The sequence below is a fragment of the Vicugna pacos genome, chromosome 2 (genome assembly GCF_048564905.1).
Source record: "Vicugna pacos chromosome 2, VicPac4, whole genome shotgun sequence".
NCBI classification, from domain to species: Eukaryota; Metazoa; Chordata; class Mammalia; order Artiodactyla; family Camelidae; genus Vicugna; species Vicugna pacos.
In genome coordinates this window covers 46,969,792-46,995,034 of record NC_132988.1, presented here as the reverse complement: position 1 = coordinate 46,995,034, position 25,243 = coordinate 46,969,792, and the positions used below count along the sequence as shown (strand labels likewise).

The 25,243-nt window shown below is 32.6% G+C and overlaps 1 protein-coding gene across 3 annotated transcripts in view; it reads right to left on the bottom strand.

Annotated features, from left to right (window-relative positions):
- TBCK (TBC1 domain containing kinase) overlaps nucleotides 1–25,243 on the bottom strand; it is a 177,557-nt gene that overhangs the window by 60,650 nt on the left and 91,664 nt on the right. For all 3 annotated transcript variants that reach the window (XM_072939275.1, XM_015249440.3, XM_031690564.2), the window contains exons 21-23: nucleotides 22,242–22,278; nucleotides 21,077–21,238; nucleotides 6,510–6,685 (exon numbers count right to left, since the gene is read on the bottom strand). In XM_072939275.1, the coding sequence (XP_072795376.1) occupies nucleotides 6,510–6,685; nucleotides 21,077–21,238; nucleotides 22,242–22,278 (375 nt within the window). The remainder of the gene's footprint in view (nucleotides 1–6,509; nucleotides 6,686–21,076; nucleotides 21,239–22,241; nucleotides 22,279–25,243) is intronic.

Here is a 25,243-nt window from a genome sequence, read left to right as displayed (position 1 = left end):
TTCAAAAATCCAGCTTCTTTCAACTCTTTATGTACTTAATATTCACAAAGTCACAAGCTGTGTGTTGTGAAAAAATCTTAGCACCCCCATACCTAACACACCAGGACATTAACAGTGGAACTGCACAGTGTTGCAAGTTCCCTTATTAGCAGAGGAAATGTGACCGACTTCAGCCTATTCCAGTGACTAGCCTCTTTACCAACGTACAGTTATGCTTTGGAAAGAGTAGGTAAAATAAAATTAGGTGAATATGCAGTATTATTTTTATTTTCTGTAAATCTTTTTTTAGGATGGTGTTGAGGTTTCTCAAGGATGTTAAAAAAAGGAATCCTTGATCTTCACTTATATAAACCCTATCAATCTTTCAAAAGCTAGCTGAAATAAAATGACTTGATAAGGGATAATCAGTCAGTATCTTATAAACATAAGGCATTATGATGAGCAATGAGAGAAATGGCCACTTTTGTTGCACCCATAGGTTCTTATGTGTAGGGTTCTTATATTATTTTCTAGATATTCTACAATTTTCATTCAAAATGTCTCATCTGAAGAGTTAAGAAAGAAGTTGTTTATTTTATTTTATTGATTTCTTGTTAATTTCTAGGTAGTAAGAAAATTTTGTTATTATTTATATTATTTTCCAATATGAGTGAATAATGATCCGAGAAATGGTATCTGTATTATTTCTACTTCTTAAAATTTATTGAAATCTACATATGGCCAGAACCATGGAGTTTTGTTGTTCTTATTTGTTTGTGAGGGGGTAAGAGCTCCATGGTCACTTGAAAAGGTTTCTTTGCGAGTACAAATGTATGACAATATCTTAAAAATAACATCTGTCTAATAAGTATTATACACATAGAGGAACAAGAATTTCTTTTCATCATATGTAGATGGTAGTAATATGAAGACTTAACAAGAAATGAAGGAGTCAGATCAATTCTGTAAAAACTATGAAATAATCCTATGACATTTTGAATCTCAAAGTACCGAAGATGATATTACAAGTACAATGTAGGAGCTCTCATTGTTATGGTACTGTGTACTCTAAAAAATAATCAAAATCTGACAAAAAATTATGTGTAACCAAACAGAAAACAGCAAATTTAATAATAAAAAATGACCTCTGGAAAACACACAGCTACCCTTATTCACTATAGTTCCATCGGATTCAAAAGACCTAATAGCTCTGACATACTTTTTCTTTAGTTATGTCTATAAATTTCTTGGAATTGAAAATGACACATGTAATCCTATTGCTTTTTAAAGTTAATATTGAAATAGAATCAGCAACAACTTAAAAAAAAATTCGTCCATAATTCAGTGGTAGTGATAAGGCACTGCCAGGCATCTCACTTGAAGAATTCTAAGAATTTCCCAGCATTCCCCACATGTTACGATCAAAGCACTGAGTTATAATGCCCACTCCCCTTCCAAAAGTTCCACTTGATGCTTAAATATTTATCTGAATAGACAGGGACATATGTGTGTGTGTGTGTATATTTAAATGAATACAACAGAGCTGTGGTAAATAATCTCAGAATGAGTGAAAAAAATCACTGTTTGCTTAGTTATGATTCACTCTCACTTTGGTGTACATCTTTAAGTATGGACATACTGAAATAGAGTCCAAAGAACAACTAAATAATGAAGTTTGTTCTTTTAGGATGTAGAAAGATCCTATCCTTGAGAAAGCATTGGAGGAAGAGTTGGAGAAGGATACTGGTGATTGCACAATTATTCATTTGCCTTAGGGAGACTGGTGGTGAAAGGAAGAACTTTTGTTACAAATTGAGAATCATTATCCATAATTTGTACCTCTACCAGAAAAGAAAATAATTGTTGATATTAACTTTCATAGCTTGTATCACAAAAATTTCTCCAAATATAGAAAATTATCAATCTAACACTGAGCATGTTTTTTTGTAATCTTATATGTTCTCTTCAGTGTGTGATTTTTTCCATTCCTTTCCCCATCCCAATTCCCTTATAGGCTAAGCTAATTTTCAATTGATAACAAATGTGAATGATCCATCAAGTCTCAACTTAGTAGTTCATTTATTATCATAACTAGGAATTCTTCCCCACATCTATTCAGCAACAGTCCATTAGTGAAGATGACTGCCATCTGCACAGAGAACAAAACAAAAGGTAAAGAACTAGAGTCAACCTAACTTATTGGTTAACTAACTTGTTAGCTGAGGATAAATGATAGTGTTTATCTTGCAATCAACTATTATATTTAGGGCTATAGAAACCTAACTTTATTGCTGGCAAATTTTGCTCTCTAGAATTTTAAGAGGTGGTATCTTTCCCTCTTTAGAATTTGATAGCTTTTTTTTTTTTTTTTTTTTTTTGCTATTTCATTTTCTTCTATTGTTTTCCATGAATAAAATCCTCTACCTTCATGGAAGATATGAGAGAAGGCAAACCTTATATATAAGTCAAAGACATTCAAGATTATAAATTTCCAAATTATTTTCTGAATTCTCTCTCATATGTTATAAATTTTGCAGTACTTTGAATATGTAGTAAAATAAAAGAAATAAAAAGTTCCTTTGCGAAATTGAATCAGCTGCTTGCCTCCTACTGAATCAAATATTCAACAATGCTTCCTTTTCTTTCATTGTTAAAAAGAGTAAACTCTCTAAACACTATGCATATGCCTTCCGATAGAAAAATGGGCAAAGAATTATCTGAAGACATTCAGAAGAAAAAGTATAATTGGTTAATAAACATAAGAAAAATACTTAATCTTATTAGGAATGAAACAAATACATATGTAAATGAGATTTTAAAAACTTATGAAGTCAGCAAAAGAAGTTTAATTATAATGCCCAGTGTTGCTGAGGATATATGGGAACTATGCATTTTCATTTACTGTTGCTGGATGTTTAACTGGTTTAAAATTCTTTTTCTGGAATATCACCAGCAATATATCAAATGTCTACATATATTAAAGGTCTCATAATTGCTTTTCCTTCCACCTTATTGTAAAATCACTTCAACTTATTTAAGAGCAGGTATATAGGTGGTTGCATGAGTATATATAAACATAGGCACTAGGGAAATAGAAGAAAATTATAAAAATACTCGAAAAATCATGACTGCAGACTAAGATGATATATATTAATATATACATTTCAATGAATAAGAGGGAAAAGCACAACACTTACACTACTGATAAAGTCCACTTGTATAAAGTAATCTGCTGATTTTCCTCAACTCTAAAGTGGGGATAAAAATACCTCAGAGATTACTGAAAACTATAAATCATTGTAATGTTATTTTTAAATTGCTCAAACTATAAAAGGCAGTGGTATTATTATCAAGATGAAACTTTATAGACTAGCATTTATATCAGACTTTCAGAAGCTATTCCAACTTAAACTATAAAAATGTATTTTAAAGTTTTTATGTATATTAAACTCATATTTAATCCATACTTTTAGCATACCTGAAGATAATTCAATGTTTTACTTATTTTATGACAACAGTATGTGCAAGCAGTTAACATTACATAAACAAAATTTAATTCATTTAATAAAATCCCAGACTAGTATATATATTCATAAACAAGAATAATAATTCTTGCTTATTCACAGTGTACATGCAACTAACTTACACCAGTCATTGATAAATTAACATGATGATTAAAGTTTAACAAAGAAATAGATTTAAAAATCCAGTGTTGATCAGTCTTTTCCTAAAATACTCAGTTTAAAAAAAATCCACTTTATTTTATTCATCAGTTACATATCTTCATATATATGTGTGACTTCACATATATACATATATATATGTATTTCCAATTAATAAGCTGTGGTCAGAATTATCAAGCAGAGCCTTAGTTATTTCAGGAAACGTAGAGGAGAAAGACACTAGCACTAGGTGAAATAATTCTTTAGGCAAGTTTCAGGATCAAAATAGTATTAAAACTAAGACGTAAAGGTCAAAGTGAAATCTTAAACTGAAATTACTAGGATAAAACTGCCAGAAAGATTCCTTCTTTGGAGAGTCAGCCTCTCTCTCCCTTACTCCCCTTACTATTTGTAGTGACTCTAAATGTAAAGTGATAGTAATAAAGCTAACATAGCTGAGAGGCAAGAGAAGAATACCGAAACATCTCTTCTTTTGTATAAACTATTTAGATAGAGAAGACTTCAGAAAATTTTCATGTAGTTTTTCAAAGTTGAAACACAACTTTAATTACTAAATAGTAAGTGTGTAATAATAATTGTTACCATTTTTGAGTGCTTATTATATATCAGACACTGAACTAGGTGCTTTACTTAACAATCTGCAAGATAGGAATTATTACAATTATGCTCACTTTTACAAACAGGGAACTAGACAGGTTATGTTAATTATTCAATATTATAAAACAAAAAAGAAACAGGGTTTAAACCTGAAACTAAATTCATCTAACAGTAAAGCTCATGCTTTTTCTACTACAGTGGTCTGCTTCTGGGAATAACTAAGACAGACATACATAAAATTAAAGTGTAATTTTCTTCTCATAGCTGTTTCAAGCTTCCATTCAAGTTGCAGAGTGGTTTACGTTTCAATTTACAAAACCCATTTTTTATGTTATAGAATCTGACATCGAATGTATAGTATATAAACATGAGTTGTGACTATCTTAAATTTAATGAATATGCTTTTATAAGGCATATATATATGTAATTTTTTGTATCTACTTTCTATTCTAACTCTTAAATCTGAACAAAGAAGACTTCAAATAAAAAATATTAGAATGGAAAGGGGGACAAAATTTGAGCTCAGATGCAAAAAGGGTACAAATATTTTGTATAAAAATTATATAGATATAAAAAATTAGATAATATATACACTTTAAAAAAGGATTTTGATAAAATCAGCATAGTAATTAAACAGATAATTTTAACAAGTGAACTTATAAAAATTGATTTAAGGAGAATGGATATTTGCACTGCTTATTTATTTTTTGCTTATTATCTGTATATCCGCCACTAAATGCAAATTCTATGAGAATAAATACTTGTTTTTTCAGTGCTTATCCACAGCAACTAGAATGGTATCTGTTTTATAGTATGTATTCAGACACACTGTTGAAAAAATTATGCAGTAGTTTGTTTACATTATTCATTTTTTTCTTTATGGTTGAAGTATATCAGAAAGAATGAAATAAATTCTAAAGAATAGTGAGCTAAAATTTGAATATTCTTCAGATAGCAACATTTCATGTAAATAATGTATATTTTTCTCTTTCATTTCTTAGTATTGTTGTTAATGGAGATATTATATCTGACTTATGAGCACACAAAAAAGTTTGTTTTGCATCACAAAGTTTTAGCAAATTGACCCAGAACTCTGAGACTTACCATATCTAGGAATTCACAAAGGGACTTGAGGTTTAGTGACATTCAAACTATTAAACTTTTAAACAAAAATCTCATTTCAGAAAAGGGTATAAGGAAAAGGATTTTAAAATACTCAAATTAAATAGCAACGTTTCTTAGTAAAATTTTACTTTATCACAAGATGAAAGTGTCATGTTACCTGAATTGTCAATGTTCTTTTCTGACCTTTTAAAATCGACTATCTCTCAAGCTTTTTTTTTCACTCAAGCATTAACATGTAGTGGACAAATGGTACAGAATATGAGATGTCAGTGAGAATGGTGGTGTAAGGATCTCAGAAAAGCTGCTCCTCCAAAAACATAATGAGAGCAGAGATGATCAAAATAAACCTTTTAGAACTCTAGAAGTTAAACAAAGGCCTGCAGCAATCTATGGAGTACATAGTCAAGAGAAACACCTGAATTTCATTAAGAATATGAGCTTCATGGGGCTTTAATTTACCTTACTCTCATTTCCCTCTCCTCAGGTACACAGTCACCTTGAAAACCAACAGTATCACAAACCAGAAATCTGTCAATCACTGGATGAATAGAGTAGTTTCAGAGTTTCCAAAAAGTATTATTTTAGGGAATTGTGATTATTTGACGTGTCTTTCAGTTCTCTGGAAACATCTCACAGTATTTGCTTTTATTTGACCTGACTCAGAGCTTACTCAGTGCAAAAAGACTTTACTCCGGAGGTTTCTGTCAAAAAAAGTCAGCAGCAATTGTTTAATATTGCAGCTGCCTGAGGTGGCCATAATAGCTGGGGCAAACAAGAAGCAGACAATAAAAATAAAAAAATTAAAATTAAAAGCTGGGGAATGCAATGTCCATAGAGGGGCTCTGAAAGTTCCAACATGATCCTGGGAATCTAGAAGTCTGTCCATGTGTTCGTAAGATGTTTGCAGGCCTAGGAAAGACCCAAGGAGGCCTTAAGCTCTCACCTTTGGGTGATCCCAAGACCTCAAATAGTTGCATAAATACAAAAATACATAAATATTAGAAAATAGCTATGTTAAAAGGACATAAGTGGTAACAGTATTATGAACAGTAATGACACTAAAGTATACTAGTTTTAATATCCATCTTTTTTTAGAGTTTGTCAATTAAATATGCAGATACATACCAGATCTGTTTTTGGAGGATCTGGACACTCAGTGGAGAAATAAAGTGTCGAACTTCTGACTCCACTGCTGTCAGAAGTTGGCTTTGGAGGTTGAGCATGTTGTCTGTAAGTAGCACTTTTAGGAGTCCAACAAAACAGGTTGATTGATTCTCGCACACAGCGTTCAATGTCTATTTCTAGAAAGGAAAAATTTTAAAAAAGCAAAGATAGAATCTTGATTGCTCAGTTTATGTAAAAACCACAATCTTTCCTAAGTGCATATATACAAATATGGCTAAGATGATAACTAATTAGCAGAGATGTCAGTAAAAACAAATATAGAAATTAATCAGCATATTTACAACTGAAATGGTAGGAGGTACTTTATATTATTATGTAGATACATATACACATATATTTACTAATTAAATATATGCATATATTTTATATGTGGTTTTATTGGTATTATAATCTACATATATATGCAATATATATGTATATTTCAGAGTATCATTATTTAAACATCATGGAATGTAACATTTCTTCTTATTTAAGAATCTGCTTCACTAACTTTGATAATATTTTTTCTTTTTCAAAGTAAAACAAAGGCTGGGTAGAGAGGTAAGGCTGGAATTTGGGAGTGGGCAGGCAAAAGATTCAGGTGTTGATTCACCATGACTTTAAGTAAAGTGTACTAAAAGTTTCATTTTCATCTATTAAAGAAGATACAAAATCATCAGGCAAAATTTATTGAAATATCAATTCAGCATTTCTCACTTTCTTTTAAAATTTCTTGATTCAAGTGCACACAAGTTTAAGCGAAGCTTCATATAGAGAGAAACTGCACTAGATTAAAATTATAAAAATATTTTCATAGAAGATTTCTTTTCTTTCTCAGATTTGAAAGTGATTTAAGCATTTTGGTACAGAGATAATGTACACGGGAAAGTTATTACAAAGTCAAATTATTGTTTGTGTGTTTGATAGGACTGTAGCTTTTTAGAAGATCAATAGTCCTGATGAAGAATAACCTGTTCCTGTATGGGGAAAGTGGAGTGATTCACGGAAAGGCAGTAGAAATTCAAGAAGTTGACTAGGATGAAGGAGTTAAGCATGGACTAGCTTTCCCCATTCTATAGCTCTAATATTAGTAAATGGTAGATATCCTCACTTCCTTCACAAAAGTCCAAATGTGGCAGCCAAGATAAACAATGGAGAAAAACATAATACATATTTTAAATTACAAAGGGATGAGTTCCTTATTTCACTTTATGAAATGAAAAGCTTATACATAAGAGGAAAAGAAATAGGAATTTAAGTCAGTTTTGTGAATGGTGCATGAGTCATGCACTTAGAGTTGTCTGCTTTTGTAAGGTGGAAAACTTTTGGATAAGCACAGGGAAATAGACACTTTTTGAGCATCTATTAGGTGACAGGCATTGTCTACTTTCACTTAGCCCATTTAATTCTTACAATGATTCTTGTAGACAGGTATTGCAATCTCCCTTATCTCTGTTAAAGACCAAAGAAACTAAGACATAAGAAAGCTAAGTGATTTAATGTGTTAAGTGTGTTATGAGTAGAATCTCTTAAGTTGAAAGGCATCTTTCATTTCCCAATTCATTAAGATTCGGGAAAATAATAGCCAACAGATCTAGAAAGACCAGTTACTAAATCAAACATTCCTTTATCTCTATTAGTGATGTTTGCCAACTTTATAGTTGGTTACTCCCATGGCTCCCCAAAGAGGTCAGATTTCATCACCTCCATATTGTATTTCTAACATAAAATCTATAAAATAGAGTTAGACATAGATCTATTTATTTGAGAAATGGTCAGTATGGTTAAATGTATTCTGTTTAAAAAGCTCTGTAATATTATCAACTTGATATTCCACAGAGAAGAACACAGAAACCAACTAGAAGAAGTATAAAAGTTTAAGATATGTTCCTCTGCTCCACTAAAGAAGGAAGAGATATGTTCAATTCATTTTAGGAAATTTCCAATTAATATGGTTAAAATAAAAATTTGCAGCTAAAGAGAGAAAACTCTGTCATCTTAAAAAAGTTTATTCACTTAGCACTGTTTAATCTCCAAAGCAGAATAATTTTGGACCGTAGATTTTGCATCTGCAGTGCTCAAATCAGTCTGACATATCTGTCACCCATAAAAGGCTTGAAATCAAGTCAATGATCCAGATCAGAGGTTGTAGTTAAGTCCTTAGATCACTGGCCATGGAAAAGTCATCTGTATCTGCTTCCAAAACACTCTACCAATACCATAAAAGGTTTACAGTGAATCTTGAGAATTTACTGGGATCCACTCCGATTCAAGCCTGATTACTAGTACTGGCAGATATCCCATTCTCCATTCTCTTGACCCTTGTCACTTCATCTCAAAATCCTTCCAAAGTACTTTATCGTAATAAAAATATTATGTAAAAATGCTTTGTAAACCATACATTAAAATATGCAATTATTCTTTCAAAATATTATCTCATCCTAGGGCACTACTATTTTCTATCTTGAATTTTCATTTTGATATAATACATTGTGAAAAAGCAATATACCATGGATTATGTTTTCCCAGGATGATTCCAAACTCCATGAGGTACTCTGTGACTCAGAGAAATCATTTATCTAAATCTCGGTTTCTTTATTCTCATCCATTACTACTATATTTCTCAGAAATACTGAATTATTTTCAAAATAATAAAATACAACTGATGTGTCATTTGGGTGAGGGGAGGTGGAAAAATCACCTCTTCTTAAGCCCTCTTTTCTCTTGTTTTAATGGATATGAATTACTTCCTAGATCGAACGAACATCACCTAATTCCCTTTGGTTCCTTCCTATATTTGATCTCTCATTTGGAGTCTAAGATATTATTTTTTCTCTCTTGATTAACTGCATTATTTTGATAGAACATATTTTCCAGTAGTTTCTAAGAAAGGATGCACAGAAGGCAAATTATTTTGGAATTGTCCATGTCTTTTAATATACTTATTCTGCCCTTGACTGACAGTTGGGTTAGGCATAACATTCTAGGATTTCTTTTTTTTTCTCTTCAGAGTTATGTAAGGCAGGGCTCCATTATCTTTCTGCTGAGAATTTTGATGCAATTTTGATTTGAGATCATCTGTATGTGATTTTCCACCTTTCTGTAAACTTTTAGGATCCCCGGTGCTCTGAAATTTCATAATGATATATGTAAGTGTGTATCACTTACTTGTGCTAGGCATTTGATGGTCTTTTTGTAATCTTTCACTTACAGAAAAAGTTCTTGTTTGATGTCTGTAATAACTTCTTTCTGTTTTTCCTCTTCTCTCTTCTTTCAGTAGAAGAGTTTTGAACATCCTGAGTAGATTTTCTAATAATTTTGCCTTTTCTTCTTATTTTCCATCTTTATTTGTATTCTACTCTCTGAGAGATTTCCCAAACTATATCATTCAACTCTTTTATTATAAAGATCCTTGAATTTCTACATCATTTTTAATTTCCAGTAAATTAAATTTTGTTGTTACTTAAAAAATATTCTGATTTTTCATAGTTACCATATTTTCTCATAATTGTCTTTCTGAGGATATCCCTTTATTCAGTTGGTACCAGTCTGTGTTTTTCAGTTGGAGGCTTCCCTTAGAGATTTCGTAATTTATGACTGTACATATTTAAAAGAATAGCACTAAAAATCTGATTGGAAGTTTTCTATATGTGGCAGGGCTTGGTAACTGGTGGATTCACTATAGGTAACTCGGGGATACAGTCATTTGTTAGAGGACTATGTAAGTAAGATATTTCTCCCTTCTGGGGACATTCCATCTCTCCAGAGACTAAGTTTTTAATCTGTCTAAACTAATCCTTGCCAGCATTCTAGGACTGACCACGGAGGGGCCTGGGGCTTGTGACTATATACATTTCCTCACTCTGGCTCTTTGCTATGCTGCTAACTCTGAGACTCAAGACTCTATGATTCCACTACACCAAAGAATACTCCTCCAAATGTATTGTTCCTATGGTCATGTTTTGTAAAATTTGCAGAAGTATAAATATTTAAACTATAATCAGTGAAAACTGTTGTCTTTATTTACACCAATTTCTCCTCCATTACTCTTCCTTTTGTGCTGGGCAACACAGAGGCTCTGGATACTTTGACACAACTAAGCAAGCTGAATTAGAGGTATACAGTGTGGTTTATTGGGGTATATTTCACTGATCTGAAGTCACTTTTGGGTAATTTCTCCTTGACTAGACTCTAGCCAGGCTTCTCTAAGCCTTTTCTCAACTATACCTCAACTTGGCCTATAGAGACTTGAGCAAAACTCTAACATAGTTTATAGCAATTCAAGGCCACATCCCTAGGATGACCTCAACACTCTATAAGTGCCTGCCTGAGAAATATCAAGGCTGCCAAAAGAACCTACCATTTGCCAGTCAATACTTGAAGACAGGGTCCCTGTCTTCCAGCCTCTATGGGAAGGTGGGAGTCTAAATTTGATAAGTGTCAATTAGCAAACCCAGATTTGTATCACATGGACCAATGCCTCTCGTCACATTTTTTGTAATTTTTTCACTTCCCTGAATCTTCCAGTCCCCTCCTTCCTTATTCCCTCATTCCCTCTTTAAAATGCCCCGTCACCTCTGTACAAATTGACGTTGAGTTTAATTTATGCTGGACTCTTACTATACCAGTGTGTTACTGATTAAAACCTGTCCTTACCACTTTAATTAGTATCCAGCATTTTTTATCTTTGACAGTATGGCAAAGTTATTTCTAGCTCTAGGAATGACTTTCTGGAATACTCCCACCACCCTCTATACAGGAGCAGAGGTTGTATGCGATATAAATATGTTCCAGCACCGGAAGTTTATGGGTAGGAGAAACATAACTGACATGTACAAAGTCAAAAGTCAGACTGTAAAATTCTTCGAAACATTAAACATGCAAAATTATAAGCAGAAAATCTGATTCTCATTGATGCTGATCAAAAGAGAAATACTCTTCTTCTAGGAATCTACTTGATAATGCTACATATACAATTACAAGTGCACCATTAACATTTTTCCTTTTTTTGATAGGAATTTCACAAAACAGCATTTTGTTTACAAGAATAAACAATACAATAAACAAAAGCTACACCTGTGTTAAGTCATATGTTTTATGTATTCCTACTATCAAAAATAAAAAAAAAATCTCAACAAAACCTTCCAATGAAAAGACTTATTATCTATTTTCTCTATAGAAAATACTGCACAACTGTTGTTATATGAAGAGATGATCAATGAGAAAGAAGCAAAAAAGGAGGAAAAATAGACATTTAATGAATAAAAATATTATGTTTTTTAATTTTGTAATTTGTTGTGATCTCTTTGCTCTAAATGTTCTTTAGACTGTAATTTATAACCTATTCTTAAAGAAGGGCATCTCCTCACACTGCATAAGCTTCATGTCACAAAATCTAGATCTGCCCTTATCTTCCAGTCTTCTGCAGACCAGTAGATTCTTGGCTAAGAGGGTGGTTGCAAAGATTTGCAAAGGCAGGAGAAATGAAGCTATTCCTTACCTTATGCAAAAACACATTCAATTGCTTCTTTTCTGATTTTCTGCCTCATTTTTCATTCACCTTCAACTCCGTATACTTTTTGGTCTTGCTTCTTTTTGGTATCCTCCTTTGCAGGAAAGTTGCAGTATTCTTTGCTTTATTAAGTGATGTAACTGCTTTCTATCTTCCAAATACTTGTTGATATTTCTTGTCTACTAGTGCACTTATATTCTCTTTGTTCTTAGAATTATACTTTTTTCATTCCCTTACTGTCACTTTTGTGATGTTTCAGAAGGAAGCAGAGATAAACATGTGTACAATTTGTTATTCTGAATTACAAAGGTTTTCAAATTTTAAAGGCTCTAGTTCAAAAGGGGTGGGAATGAAGTTAGGAGATGGGCATGGCAAGCATGGAGTCTCACTCCCTTGGTCTAGTCCCTGGCCTGCAAAATAGCAGTTAAGATACTTGCTCAGAAAGCAGTAGAGTAACAATGGCACACAGGAAAGATTAACCCAGGAGGCAGCATTATCTAGTTTTGATTCAGTTCAATTACTTACAAGTTGTACGGCTTTGGACAACTCATTTTTCTGCATCTCTTTTCTCAGTTATAAAACAGGAATGATACTTTCTGGGGCTGTTATGAGGTATAAATAAGATTATTCTAGCATATAGCAGGAACTCAAGTATTTAATAGGCAAACTTTTAGATATATAGAAAACATGAAAAATTTTAGCACTTCGACTAAAATTTTAAAAAGTATAAGCCTTAGATCCCATTTAGTCTGCTTCTTGTTTTAAATTCAGTTAAAAAATAGGCTAGTTTTCTATTTTACACTTGACAGATTTCTCTTTAAAAAGAGAATGTCTTCAAAAAATTATTCTTTTCTACTTTTCAAAATCCAAAGACTTAGAATATTATTCAGTGATAAAAAGAAATGAGCTATCAAGCCACGAGCAGAAAAAGTCTGAAAGGCTACACAGTCTATGATTCCAACCATATGTTATTCTGGAAAAGGCAAAACTTTGTAAGGACAGAAAAAAGATCACTAGTTGCCAAGGGTTTTGGGGGATGGGGGGAGTAGGAGAGGATGGATGAGCAGCTGAAGCACAGGGAATATTTAGAGTGGTGAAACTGTTCTGTATAATACTGCAATGGTGAATACATGACACTGTGCATTTGTCAAAAACCTAGAGAACTCTGCAACACAACTAAACTATGGACCTCAGTTAATAACAATGTATCAATATAGTAAAATCAGTAAAAATGGCATAGTAGTTATCTCCAAGGATACTTTTTTAAAATTAAGAGTGTTTTTGAAAAGGAACTGCTGAAAGAAAGTCAAAAATCTGTAATCAAGTCATAATCTGTTTATTATAGTTGATTTATCACTTGACAAAGGTAACAAATTATGACTTCATTCAAATGCAAAATAAACTCCATTGTCAAAGAATACTCTCACTAAAAAGAATGATCCCCTTGCATTTTACAGGACATTTACTGGGCATTCTGGATTTGTAAGAATTAAAGTATTAATAATTTTATCCTAATTATGTAATCACAGGACAAGAGGGGTCACTGAAGCCATTCTAGAATATCTTGGTTTATGCAAGACATTTAACATATTGAACAGAAACATTTTCTTCCTCACTCTAAAATCCTCATCTGTACTTAATAATAGTATGATTATTGTTCCATACCACCCTTTGTTTGAGAGAATAAACTCATGGTTGTCTTTGTGAGGCAGGTAGGGAGTAAGTAGACAGTAGAACTCCTATGGATGGGAAATAAATGATTTTGTATATCCAAACCACAATTACAAAACATGGCTTGCTTAAATAAAGGAAGATAAATTGTAGAGATAATATTTTATATTTAAAATGAGTTAAAACTTTTTAAAAATCAAGTTTTCATTTGTTGTTTACTGAGAAAGGACTAACACATGCATAAAGCAATGACTAGTATGTTACCTAAGGGTTTTCTCTAATAGCAAGTAATGTCATTATTATAATTTAAATGAGCTTCCTAGGATGTCAGAATTGAACTTCTGAAGCTACTAGATTGAACCATTTGAAACTGCTGATATGAAACTGTTTCTTAAACACATAACATGTTCCCTTGCTTAGTAAAAAGTAATGGATTTGAATTGTAGTTACTAACTACAATCTATAACCTCAATGTGTTTCAGTTAGTCAAGAGCAGAATGGAGATAATAAGAAAGCTACTTAATATAGTTGCAATGATTACACAAGATTAAAAATCTTAAAAAGATTTTAAACTCTAAAAGTGATTCAAAGTTTTGATAACTAAAGATTATCTACATTGCCAAAATTTCCTATTCACAATCTAACTTTTGAAATGAAGCTTACTATATATAAGAGAATTAACAATGTACAAACTTAAGTTTAGGTCTCAATATTTCCCCATGCCAATGTGTCCATAAAGGCTTCCCTACTGTTTATTTAATTAAACTGAACTAAATGAGTTATTACTATATTCAAGTTATGGTATTACGTGCTGAGGGATCATAAAGATGAGTATTTGTCAAAGCCTGGTCAGGTCAGAGTGAGAGTTCCCACTGAGCACCTTGGGTATTAAGTTAAGGACCTAGACATGCCACATTGTTTAGCTAAATAAAAAAATTAAAAGAGACCCACCTTAACAAAGAATAAAACCAAACTGATATGAACAAAAGGGCCCACCAGTTATTTAACTGTCTAGCAGAACAAAACTCAACATTATTTAAAGAAAGATGATAAAATTGACTCCTTACAATATACTTTTATTAATATCCACTATATAATAAATAATTAGATATGCAAAGCATAAAAATGTGACTTAAAATCAAGAGAAGCATAGAAATATACCTACAAGGTGATCCAGAATAGGACTTAGCAAATAAGAACTTTGAAGCAATTACTATAGATATGTTCAAGGACTTGATGGAAAATACAGTCAAAGTGAATGGACAGGGAAATGCAAGCAATATAGAAGAGCCAAATTGAAATACTAGCACAGAAAAGTGCATTATTCCTTCCTCAGACTTGGTGTGTTCTGCTATAAATTCCTATTGCTGTCTATAGAACTTAACACCATTATAACTATTTCTTTAATAAAAGGGTCACAAATTAGTAGCCAACTGGCTACAATCAGTTATACTTGGCTTAAGTGTTACAGTTTTTAAAAATTTGAGCCACTGTTTACAAGTGGGATATTACATAAAAATATTATGGTAATCCTATTTCATTTATATTTATCTCTCAAAGAAAGCAAGTAACTGTTAATTGAACCTCATGCCTCATCCAAAAAACAACAACAAAAAAACCTAGATCACTTCTCACTGCCCTTCTTTCCCAACATAGGGAATGTCAAAAGTATCTTAAAAATCTATGAAATTTCATAAATTGAGTCGAATTTCCTCCTCAGTCTCTTATTCTCATCAATTTCCAATTCCATCTTGAGGATAAACAGGAAAATAATAAGATGGATTTAAAGAGTTTACATATTTTATACTTTGCTCTATTTCTTAATTTTTAATAACTTAACTCATTTTCTTTCAGTTCCAACATATCTGTATGTTATTTGAAAAAAATGTCCTGGATTTGTAATTATAGATTGTAGCGAACCTGGCACATAACTGTGTTGCTCAAAAAGTGGACTGTTTTCATTAAATATTCCATGCTATGCTAAATAATGATAAAGACTGCATTACAAAAGTGCTTTAAGTCAGAATAAATAAGTACATTTTTCCTAGCTATTTAAGATATTAATACAATACTTTTGAGGAACCATTGAAGTGCTACACAATAGTGAGATATTACCAGTATTTTTCATTATGTGCTTAAAATGAATCCTGTTGTGAAGTATGTGGGTAACACTGAAATAAAATCTCAAAATTTTATTTAAAATTTTTTATTTCAATTTAGCTTCCATAATCAAACACACATCATACAACTAAGATGTTTCAGCCAAATGCTAATTTCTTCCTTCAAGTAAGATTTCAAAGTTTTCATACGCTCAAGTCCCTTCAACAGACTATTTCTCTGTATTTATATGTACATATTTCTTTCTTTTAGTGGTAAAGTAACTATTTTAATCTCTGAGAATATATTAAGTGTTCTTCCGTACATATTTCCCAATTTCTTTCTATAGGTCCTTAAAAAAACTTCTAAAGATTCCTATCTTTGAAGATGCTCAGAGATACAAAGATACACACTCTAAGAACTTATTTCAACTATAATGATATACACACGTTGAATTTTCAACTGTACAAAGGAAATACACCAATAAAAAAAAAAATTTAAACATCTCAGCTACAAATCCACTCTGAAATTACTAACGATTTTTTATTTTTTGAGTAAAAGTAGATTTATTTAGAGATGTACATGGTGGGTGATGTGCGTGGAGGTTAAAGTAAAGGTAGATAGATATTCCATACACAAGAGTACAGGCGGTCTCAGAAGGCAAGAGAGAGTGCAGTGTTGCTAGTTTTTATATATTAAGAAGTGAGAGGATTATTCCTACTACCCTGGGGAAGGGGCAGGGATTCCCAGGAACTGGGCCACCACCCTGGTTTTGAACTTTCATGGTTGGCTTCAGAACTGTCATGGCACCTGTGGGTGTATCATTCACCACGCTAGTACATTACAACGTGTATAATGAACCTCAAGGTCCACTAGAGGTCAAATATCTGGCCATCTTGGGCCTCCAGGTCTATTGGGAGTGGACTTTTATGCCATCTTGGTGCTAACTGCTGTGTCATTTCTTTATGGCTGTGTCCTGCCCTCTTCCTTCCTGTCTCACTTTCCCCTCAGAGATTGTACTACCACAATCTTATAAGGGTGCAGAGGGTTGGTAGTCTATCCCATAGCTGCTTCAAGGCTGAGCAGGGGCCTTGACTCTGCCTATTAGGAAGTAAAAATCTCTGAATGCCTAATCTAGGGGCCCCAGGAACAGGGAAGCTTCTTGTGGAATCTGTTTTCTTAACATCAGTGTCCAACATTCAGTATTGGATGGCACTATGAAAAACCCAGCATTTCTTCCAAAATACCCTACCACTATTTTCAGATTGCTTGTGAAATGACAAATGTACTGCTCTCATGGTTATTTCCTCTAGTACTAAAATGACACATCTACCAATACATATCAAGAACTTTTAGCAAGATTTTCTAGCACCACTTATACTTTCTTGGAATGTGACATCATACTGTATCATTTACTACAAGGGAACAGAAATTGGAAGAAATTTTTGGCAAAAATAACAATGCCTTCCTGCTGTGCTCTCTGTTCAAGAACTAAAGAGTTAGTATAAAGTTGTGGAAAAGAGGAAGAAAGGAGAAAGGAGAGGGAACTTACAAGGACTGAATGTTACACATTATTTGCATTCTTAAAATATTAAATGTGACACTTACTTGAAAAAATAGTTATGCATACTTGGTAGCAGGTTTTGTGTCATGTGCATTATGTATATTATCTTTCATACTCTAACATTAAAGCAGAAATTACCTTTATTTTAGTGAAACTTTCATAATGTAGAGGAGCCTCTTTCCAGTGAGGTTAAAAACTTGCCCAAATTCACACAACTACTATATGCCAGAGCTGGGATGTGAACTCATATCTGTTTCACTCCACAGACCACTCTTTTCAGTGGCAGAACCATTCTGAAACTTTCCTGATTCACACAGGTAGTGAGTGGTAGAGCTAGGACTCAAACTCTTATGTCTTGACTCCAAAGACTGGGCTGTTTATCCACTATCATGTTGTCTCTGAGCAATGAAAAGAGCTACTCTTCTTAGTCATAATATACATTTGACGTTGAAGGCTTACTTTACTTCTTAGGTAATTCCTTAATTGCTTTTGCTAATAAGGAAATCTATATGATTGATATCTACCTCAATAATTTATAGAAAGACTCAAATGGGATGATTGCTTCATTTATTCTATCAATTGTAAAGCATGCCATGATACAAAAAAGTGAGGAAAATTATATAATAATGATGATAATAACATTAATAATAATAATCACCTACATAGCACTTCCTCTTTGCTGGCACTGCTCTAAATTTTTCAGATAAGCTGATTTATTCAGTACAACAACCTTGTGAGGTAAGTACTGTTATCACTTTCATATAATCAGGGTTAAAGAAACAGATACAAAGAGTTTAAGTCATGTCCCTAAGGTCACAAATTGTAAGTGGTAAAGCCAGGACCTAAAACCAGTTGATCTGGTTCCATACTCCATGCTCTTAACCACTAGGCTATGGGTAGGGGAAAAAACCCACTAGGGTCTGTAGGAAAAAACCTAGAAAGGACAATTAACAGGGAAAAAACACTGATAATTTCTTCACCTAGGGGAGTGTCAACAGTCATCTGTTGCATTGGTGGTGTCCTGTAGTCATGTTGGTGCAGTCATCTTGATGTAAGTGAGAATGAAAATTGGTCCTCAGGCAGCTCATTCTTTGCAGATATAATCAAGTAAAGATCTGATCATACTGGAGTCGGGTGGGCCCTAATCCAATGACTGGAGTCCTTGTAAGAAGAGGATAATTTGGACACAGACACAGGGGAGAATGACATGTGACCATGGAGGCAGAGGTTGCAGTTATTCTGCCACAAGCCACAGAACGCCAAGGACTGCCAACAACCACCAAGAAACTAAGGGAGAGGCGTGAAACAGATTCTCCTCTGAGCCCCTCTCCCCAACAGAAAACACACAAAACTCCAGAAGCTTATTTTGTTCACAAGGTTTTCAACTGGATAGTGTTTCCATCATATTGTCAACAGATGTTTTGAACAGTGAATATGCTAATCTGCTTCAACAAAGAATTTAAATCTGTTCTGACTGCTTACTTATGCTTTTAAACTCAGTTAATTGGGTATTTCAGCAAAGCAATTTAAAATTGAGTTCAAATTAATGATTAATCCTAACCTATCTTTATCTACAAAGTCTGTCTCAAGAATTAAGGTGAAATACAGAGTTAGCCTATCTATTCTTTTTTTGTAGACTTAAGAAATGATGTTTTCTTTCTTTCAAATATATTCCAAGCTTAAGTCACATAATATTTTGCTTAGAAAAGGCATGTTCAGTGTGTTTGTTTATGTATTAATCTGGATTCATTTTTTAGGACTTCCCAGGACCACTTCCCAGTTCCTTCAAGCATCAAATACAGTTAGGAGGCTCAACATGATGAAAAAAGGACATCTTTCAGATCTAATTAGGCAAGACATTCCAAATAAGTGCACTTTGATAAAAAATAAAATGAAACACAGGTGTACTTAAGGGCTAAGTTTGCTTTGATACTCCCCCCCTTTTTAAGTCATATTTTTCTTACAAACTCTTTTTTTCCCCAACAGGAATCATACAGTGACCAAGTAAGTTATGAACCAGAATAATGGCACTGAGGATAAAGGGAATACACATCAATAGAGGGCTTCCTATTTTCAAAAGTAAGTAGTGTTTACCTTTTCAACAAGTCAGTTCCAACAAACACATATTCTCACTTTCTGATTTCCAAAATAATAACTTTATTTTAATGGATAAGCAGAATTACCACTAACCTGCCTACATAATATGAAAATAGATTCTTTTACCAGTGTATAACTGGAACATTTGTGTTCAAAACAGGAAAGGCATTAAATTTCTTTGACTTGAAAATGTACAATCATTATTCCTAATATATATTTTTTAGACCAGACCAGAAAAATTCTTTTAACCCTAATCAATCATCCTCTGTTTACCTTGGCAAGTTAGGAATAACAGGAAAATATCTGTAGGGTACAGACAGTATTTGCAGTTTGTAAAACAAGCTTGTTTGTAACTGTTCAACACCAATAGGGAAAAAAAAAGACAGATAACTTGATTTTCATAAAGAATCTCCTAGAAAAAAAATAACATAAGAGCTAAACTATTTGTTCATATAAGAAATAATTGACTTTAATTAAAGTTTGATTAGTTAGAAAGCTGATGGTGATACTTGTAATTTGGGGGGAAAGAAAGAGAGATTTTAAATAAATCTAATAATTTTTCTTATTATTTTCCCAAAAAGGATGAAGATTTTCAACAACAGAGAAATGGTTAACAGATCCAGGTATAGATCATTGACTAAAAATAAAAACTGGTGTAGATAACAGGTTTCTTAGTCTTCCTGAGAGTACTTATTAAATACATAATCTTAAAATACCTTTCTTTTATTCTTTGTTTGATTTTTAAGCAAATTTATCTCTTGGACAATTTTAAGTGTGTTCATTTTCAGCAACCACTCGTGCCTGCCTGAACATATGGAGAACAGCAATAAACTCATAGAAGGATTGGAGCCAATACAATACTATTTGAAGAAAGCAGAATTTTTCTACCTGAAAACATTTTGGTTTCTGCAAAAAGGTAGTTTAGTATTTGTCTTCCACAGATTGTTATATTCTATGCAACCATATTACTTTCATCTTTTCAGCTATAGCATCAAAGGTTAAACCATAGTTAAAATTCAGATTTCTACACTTCAGCATTCAACTCCTGGATTTATGAACTCCTCACTTGTGAATACAATACAGCTTAACTTATTATCATGCATTGTATAACACGGAATTTCCCTGGAGTGTGATCTGCCCTCCCAAGAGGACAGTATTTTCTTTCCTCAAACTGTCAGATTATTAGCATGCCGCTATGGAGAGGAGAAAGCAAAGATCCATGTAAATTAGATTCTCAAACACCTTCCCAAGTGGCCTTTACTTACTCTCTATTTGCTGAAGATAAACGGGTCTATCCTAAGGAAAAAGACAAATATGTCATAACCCCCCTACCTCTTTTACCTTTTTGGTGGCATCAATAACATGAATGTAAATGACAGTGAGCTAGTATGACCCAGTTTTCTGTTTTCAATGCTGGGCCAGCAGAAGAGGTAGTATACAAGGGAGAGAATTCAGAGAGGGATGATGTGGTTCAACTAGAAGAGATTCTGAAGGCCTAGATGATCATTTTTCCAAACTGTTTTAAGAATGTCTCATTATCCTGTAATTACATTTCACTTAGTGATTCCATTTATATATAATCTATACCTGGTAAATCAGAGAAGAGAAGAATGCACTCATTAAAGCCATTTGCCAAAAGCCGGTCACGCAGCTGCTGAAGAATTGCTACTCCGATACAGAATGGGAAGGAGGAATTCCCAAGTAGTAGGGTGTCCCAGAGGTGGAAAATTTTGTGCAGTGGAAATACATCTGTAAAATGACAAATATAAATTAATTAATTAAAATTAAAAAAACAAAATAAAAATTAAAACAACTATAAGCTGCTTTACTAGACATATGACAATTTTTTATGGCCAAAACTATTAAAAAGCAAATACTATCAAACTGTTTTTATAAAATGTTTACTTGGCTTTGTAGATTTAATGAGTCCTAAGACATCTTAAAAAACTGACAATCAGATTGATCGAATAGATGACATTTTCTAATCTCTATTAATCTTAGTATAGTTGTTCAGATTCAGTCTATTAATTCCTAGAATTTTCCAGTTATATTATTCTCATAAATTTTTTAATTAGAAGAATTACAGTATTGTTATAGATTCAGTATTATTATATTTTTATTATACACTCTAAACATTGCTTTTTCAAATTCTCATCAAAAAATCTGATTAACAATTTTCTATTTTTGCAACTCTCCTTTTTCCATTTCCGTTTTTAATAACAATCTTAACATCTTTTTAGGTCAGTGCATACAGACCTACTTCAAATATTGTATTCCACTTATCATATGTACATATTTAAGCAGGATATCCACCATACTAATATCTGTAACTGATTAAAAGTATTACACATTCACATAAACTTTAATTTCCAGAGAAATTCTAGTATAAGAAATAAAAGCATTACTTATTAGACAATCTCTAAAAATTGAGTCTGATTTGATTGTAAAAGTTGCCTTTGAAAACTTTATGTAAATACTATAGTTAATACTAATTTATTTTTCAATAGAGGGCAGAGATTTTGTGAATGTCATGGCACGTAAGAAAGGTTTTCATCCTAGAGAACACTCGTTTTGGTATTTAGCAGTCAGAACAATCACAATTTATTTTTTACCCAACCCTTCCTTAGAATTACATAAGGATGCTTATATAATTAAATCTGCTTAATATTATTGTAACTATAATGTACTGGGGAAGAATGGAGCTGTCTTTTTGATAATACAATATCAAAAGACAAGGGAAGATGATACTTACGAGTAAACATGGTGAGAAACCAAGGGATGGCATAGAGCTATGGGTGGAAAAAGAAAGGGATGCAGGGGACGAACAAAGAAGAAATAAGAGATAATTAGAATGACTACCAATAAACTGAATGGTAAAAAAACAGCTCTATGTTTTGGTCTACTCTACTGATTAAAACAAAAGAGAATGTTGATAATTATAATTATTAATGCAAATACCCAATTAAATAATGATATCTATCACAAATGCTGCAGAAGACCCTTTTGCCAAGGTTTATGCCACAGAATGTCTTCATTTCATCAGAGGATACACTCAAGACAAGGCCTAACCCAAATACAATGCTAGCATGCTAATTTCAAGGGTGTACTTTTCAGAGGAGAACTCTTCTTCTCACGAATAAAATATTGAGATTTGAATAGTCCTCATTAGTGCTGAGTTACATTTACTGAATATTTTTTTGAGACATGATGAGATGATATTTGAAAAATGTCCGAATGTCTCATTAAAGGATATTAGAAACATAAGCTTTCTATTACCACTTTATAAATTAATGGGAAGTTTCTTAAAGTAATGAGATCTAGGAATGAAATAATTTGGTTCTTTAGCTGAGTGACAAATTTATTTTCCTAAGTTTACTATTTAGAAATGAAACACATATTTTTAATTAATTTTGTGAAATTCTGAAAGTGAGAAATCATTCTTAATTTCTAAAAGTAGAGTAAAATCTCCTTTAAGAGCAAGTATCAATAACCAATAATAATTTATAGAAAAATCTGAAAAAGCTCTAATTTTAAAAAAATTTAAGTATTGTCAGTTTACAGTGTGTCCATTTCTGGTGTACAGCATAGTGTTTCAGCCATACATATACATACATATACTCCTTCTCATAACAGGTTACTACAAGATATTGAATACAGTTTCCTGTGCTATAAAGTAGAAACCTGTTATCTATTTTATATATAGCATTTAGCATCTGCAAATCTCAAACTCTCAATTTATCTCTTCCCACTCCACTTCCCCTCTGGTAACCATATTTGTTTTCTATGTCTGTGAGTCTGTTTCTGTTTGGTAAATAATTTCATTTGTGTATTTTTTCCCACATATGAGTGATACCATATAGCATTTTTCTTTCTCTTTCTGGCTGGCTTACTTCACTTAGAATGATGATCTCCAGGTCCATCCAAGTTGCTGCAAATGGCATTATTTTATCCTTTTTATGGCTGAGTAGTATTCCATTGTATAAACATACCACAACTTCTTTAGCCATCATCTATTGATGGACATTTAGGTTGTTTCCATGTCTTGGTTATTATAAATAGTGCTGCTGTGAACATTGGGATGCATGCATCTTTTTGAATTAGAGTTCCCTCCATATATATGCCCAGGAGCAGGATTGCTGGATCATATAAGTCTATTTTTAGTTTTTTGAGGAATCTCCATACTGTTTTCCATAATTTTATTTTATGTTTTATGTCAATGCAGTCTCCTATTAGACAAAGACTTTTGTACTACTTATAGGGTTTAAATAAATATTTTTTGGCACCTATCAATTGTGAATTTATGACTAGAGTTGTATATTTCTTTGCATTGCACACAGTTGAGTATCTATGCTATTAAATGTGAGTCAAGAACCATAAGTAGTTATACACTACATTAAAATCTAAATACTGTAAATGAAATAAAGCTCATTGCTCTCCACAAGATCATTATTTATATACACTGGCACATATACATTACAATTGGGAAAACTGAGGAGTACAGAGGTATGTGACTTCACTGTAGAGTCTGGATTGTCAAAACAATAAAATATAACAAAATATGAACTCCTGAGGCTAATTTAATTTTAAAAATACAGTCAATAGACATGTTACATCACTATTATTCAACTTTTCTTTCTTTTAAGGAGATGATGTAAAATATATTACCCTCTACCCTTCTGATCAAAGTCAATTGTTCATCATTAGGAATCTTATCTGAGTTACTTCAACAACAAACTAACCATCTCTTTTCCCACCTACTAGAAGAGCACATGTATCAGGAAATTGTACAAAGTAAGGAAGAACCACTTGAAAGGATCAAGGGGGAAAACACACTAGGCTCACACAAAAGCAGGCATAGCTCATCTTACCACCAGCTAGAATTTTTAAAAACACTGTAATAAACAAGGCATCAGTTAGAGTAATCAAAAGGATATTGCCTTAGTAATGGGGCAAAATTATCCTCCCATATTATGCTGCTCTGGTCTCACTTAACAACTCTTAAAAGCAAGCCTTGAAATGATCAAACCGTTTCAATGTTACTTAGCTGCATCTCAAAATAAAGCTCAAGAATATTTACAGGAACATAAAAATACCCAGTCTCCAACAAGGTAAAATTATCCATGACTAAAATCCAATAAAAAATACCAGCAGTGTAAAGTAGTAGGGAAAAAAATGATCATAATGAGGAGAAAAATCATTCAATCAAAATGGACACAGAGCTGACATAAATGCTTGTAACAGCAGGCCAAGATATTAAAACACCTTTTATATATATACTCTACATGCTCAAAAGCTAATAGAGCATTGAACATGTTAAGTTGAGACACAGCAGATATAAAAAAAGAACAAAAAAAATTCTTCTAGAGATGAAAAATACAATGTTTGAGACAAAAATTACACTGAATGGGCTTATGAGCAGATTAGATGTCGCAGAATAAAAGATTAGTAAACTCGAAAACACGGCAATAGAAAGTATCCAAAATGAAACAGGGACAGAAGGAAAAAGGAAAAAAAAAAAAACCCAAATCAAAACATGTCCTAAGCATCAGCGTGTAACTTCAACAGGCTGAATATATATGTTACTGAACACTTCAAGAGAGAGAAGATGAGAGGGAACAGAAAGAATATTTGAAGATATAACAGCCAAACATTTTCTAAAAATGATGAAAATTGTAAACTGATAGATTAAATAATCTCAAGAACCCAAAGCACATGAAATATGAAGAAAACTATACCAAGGTACATCACACTCAG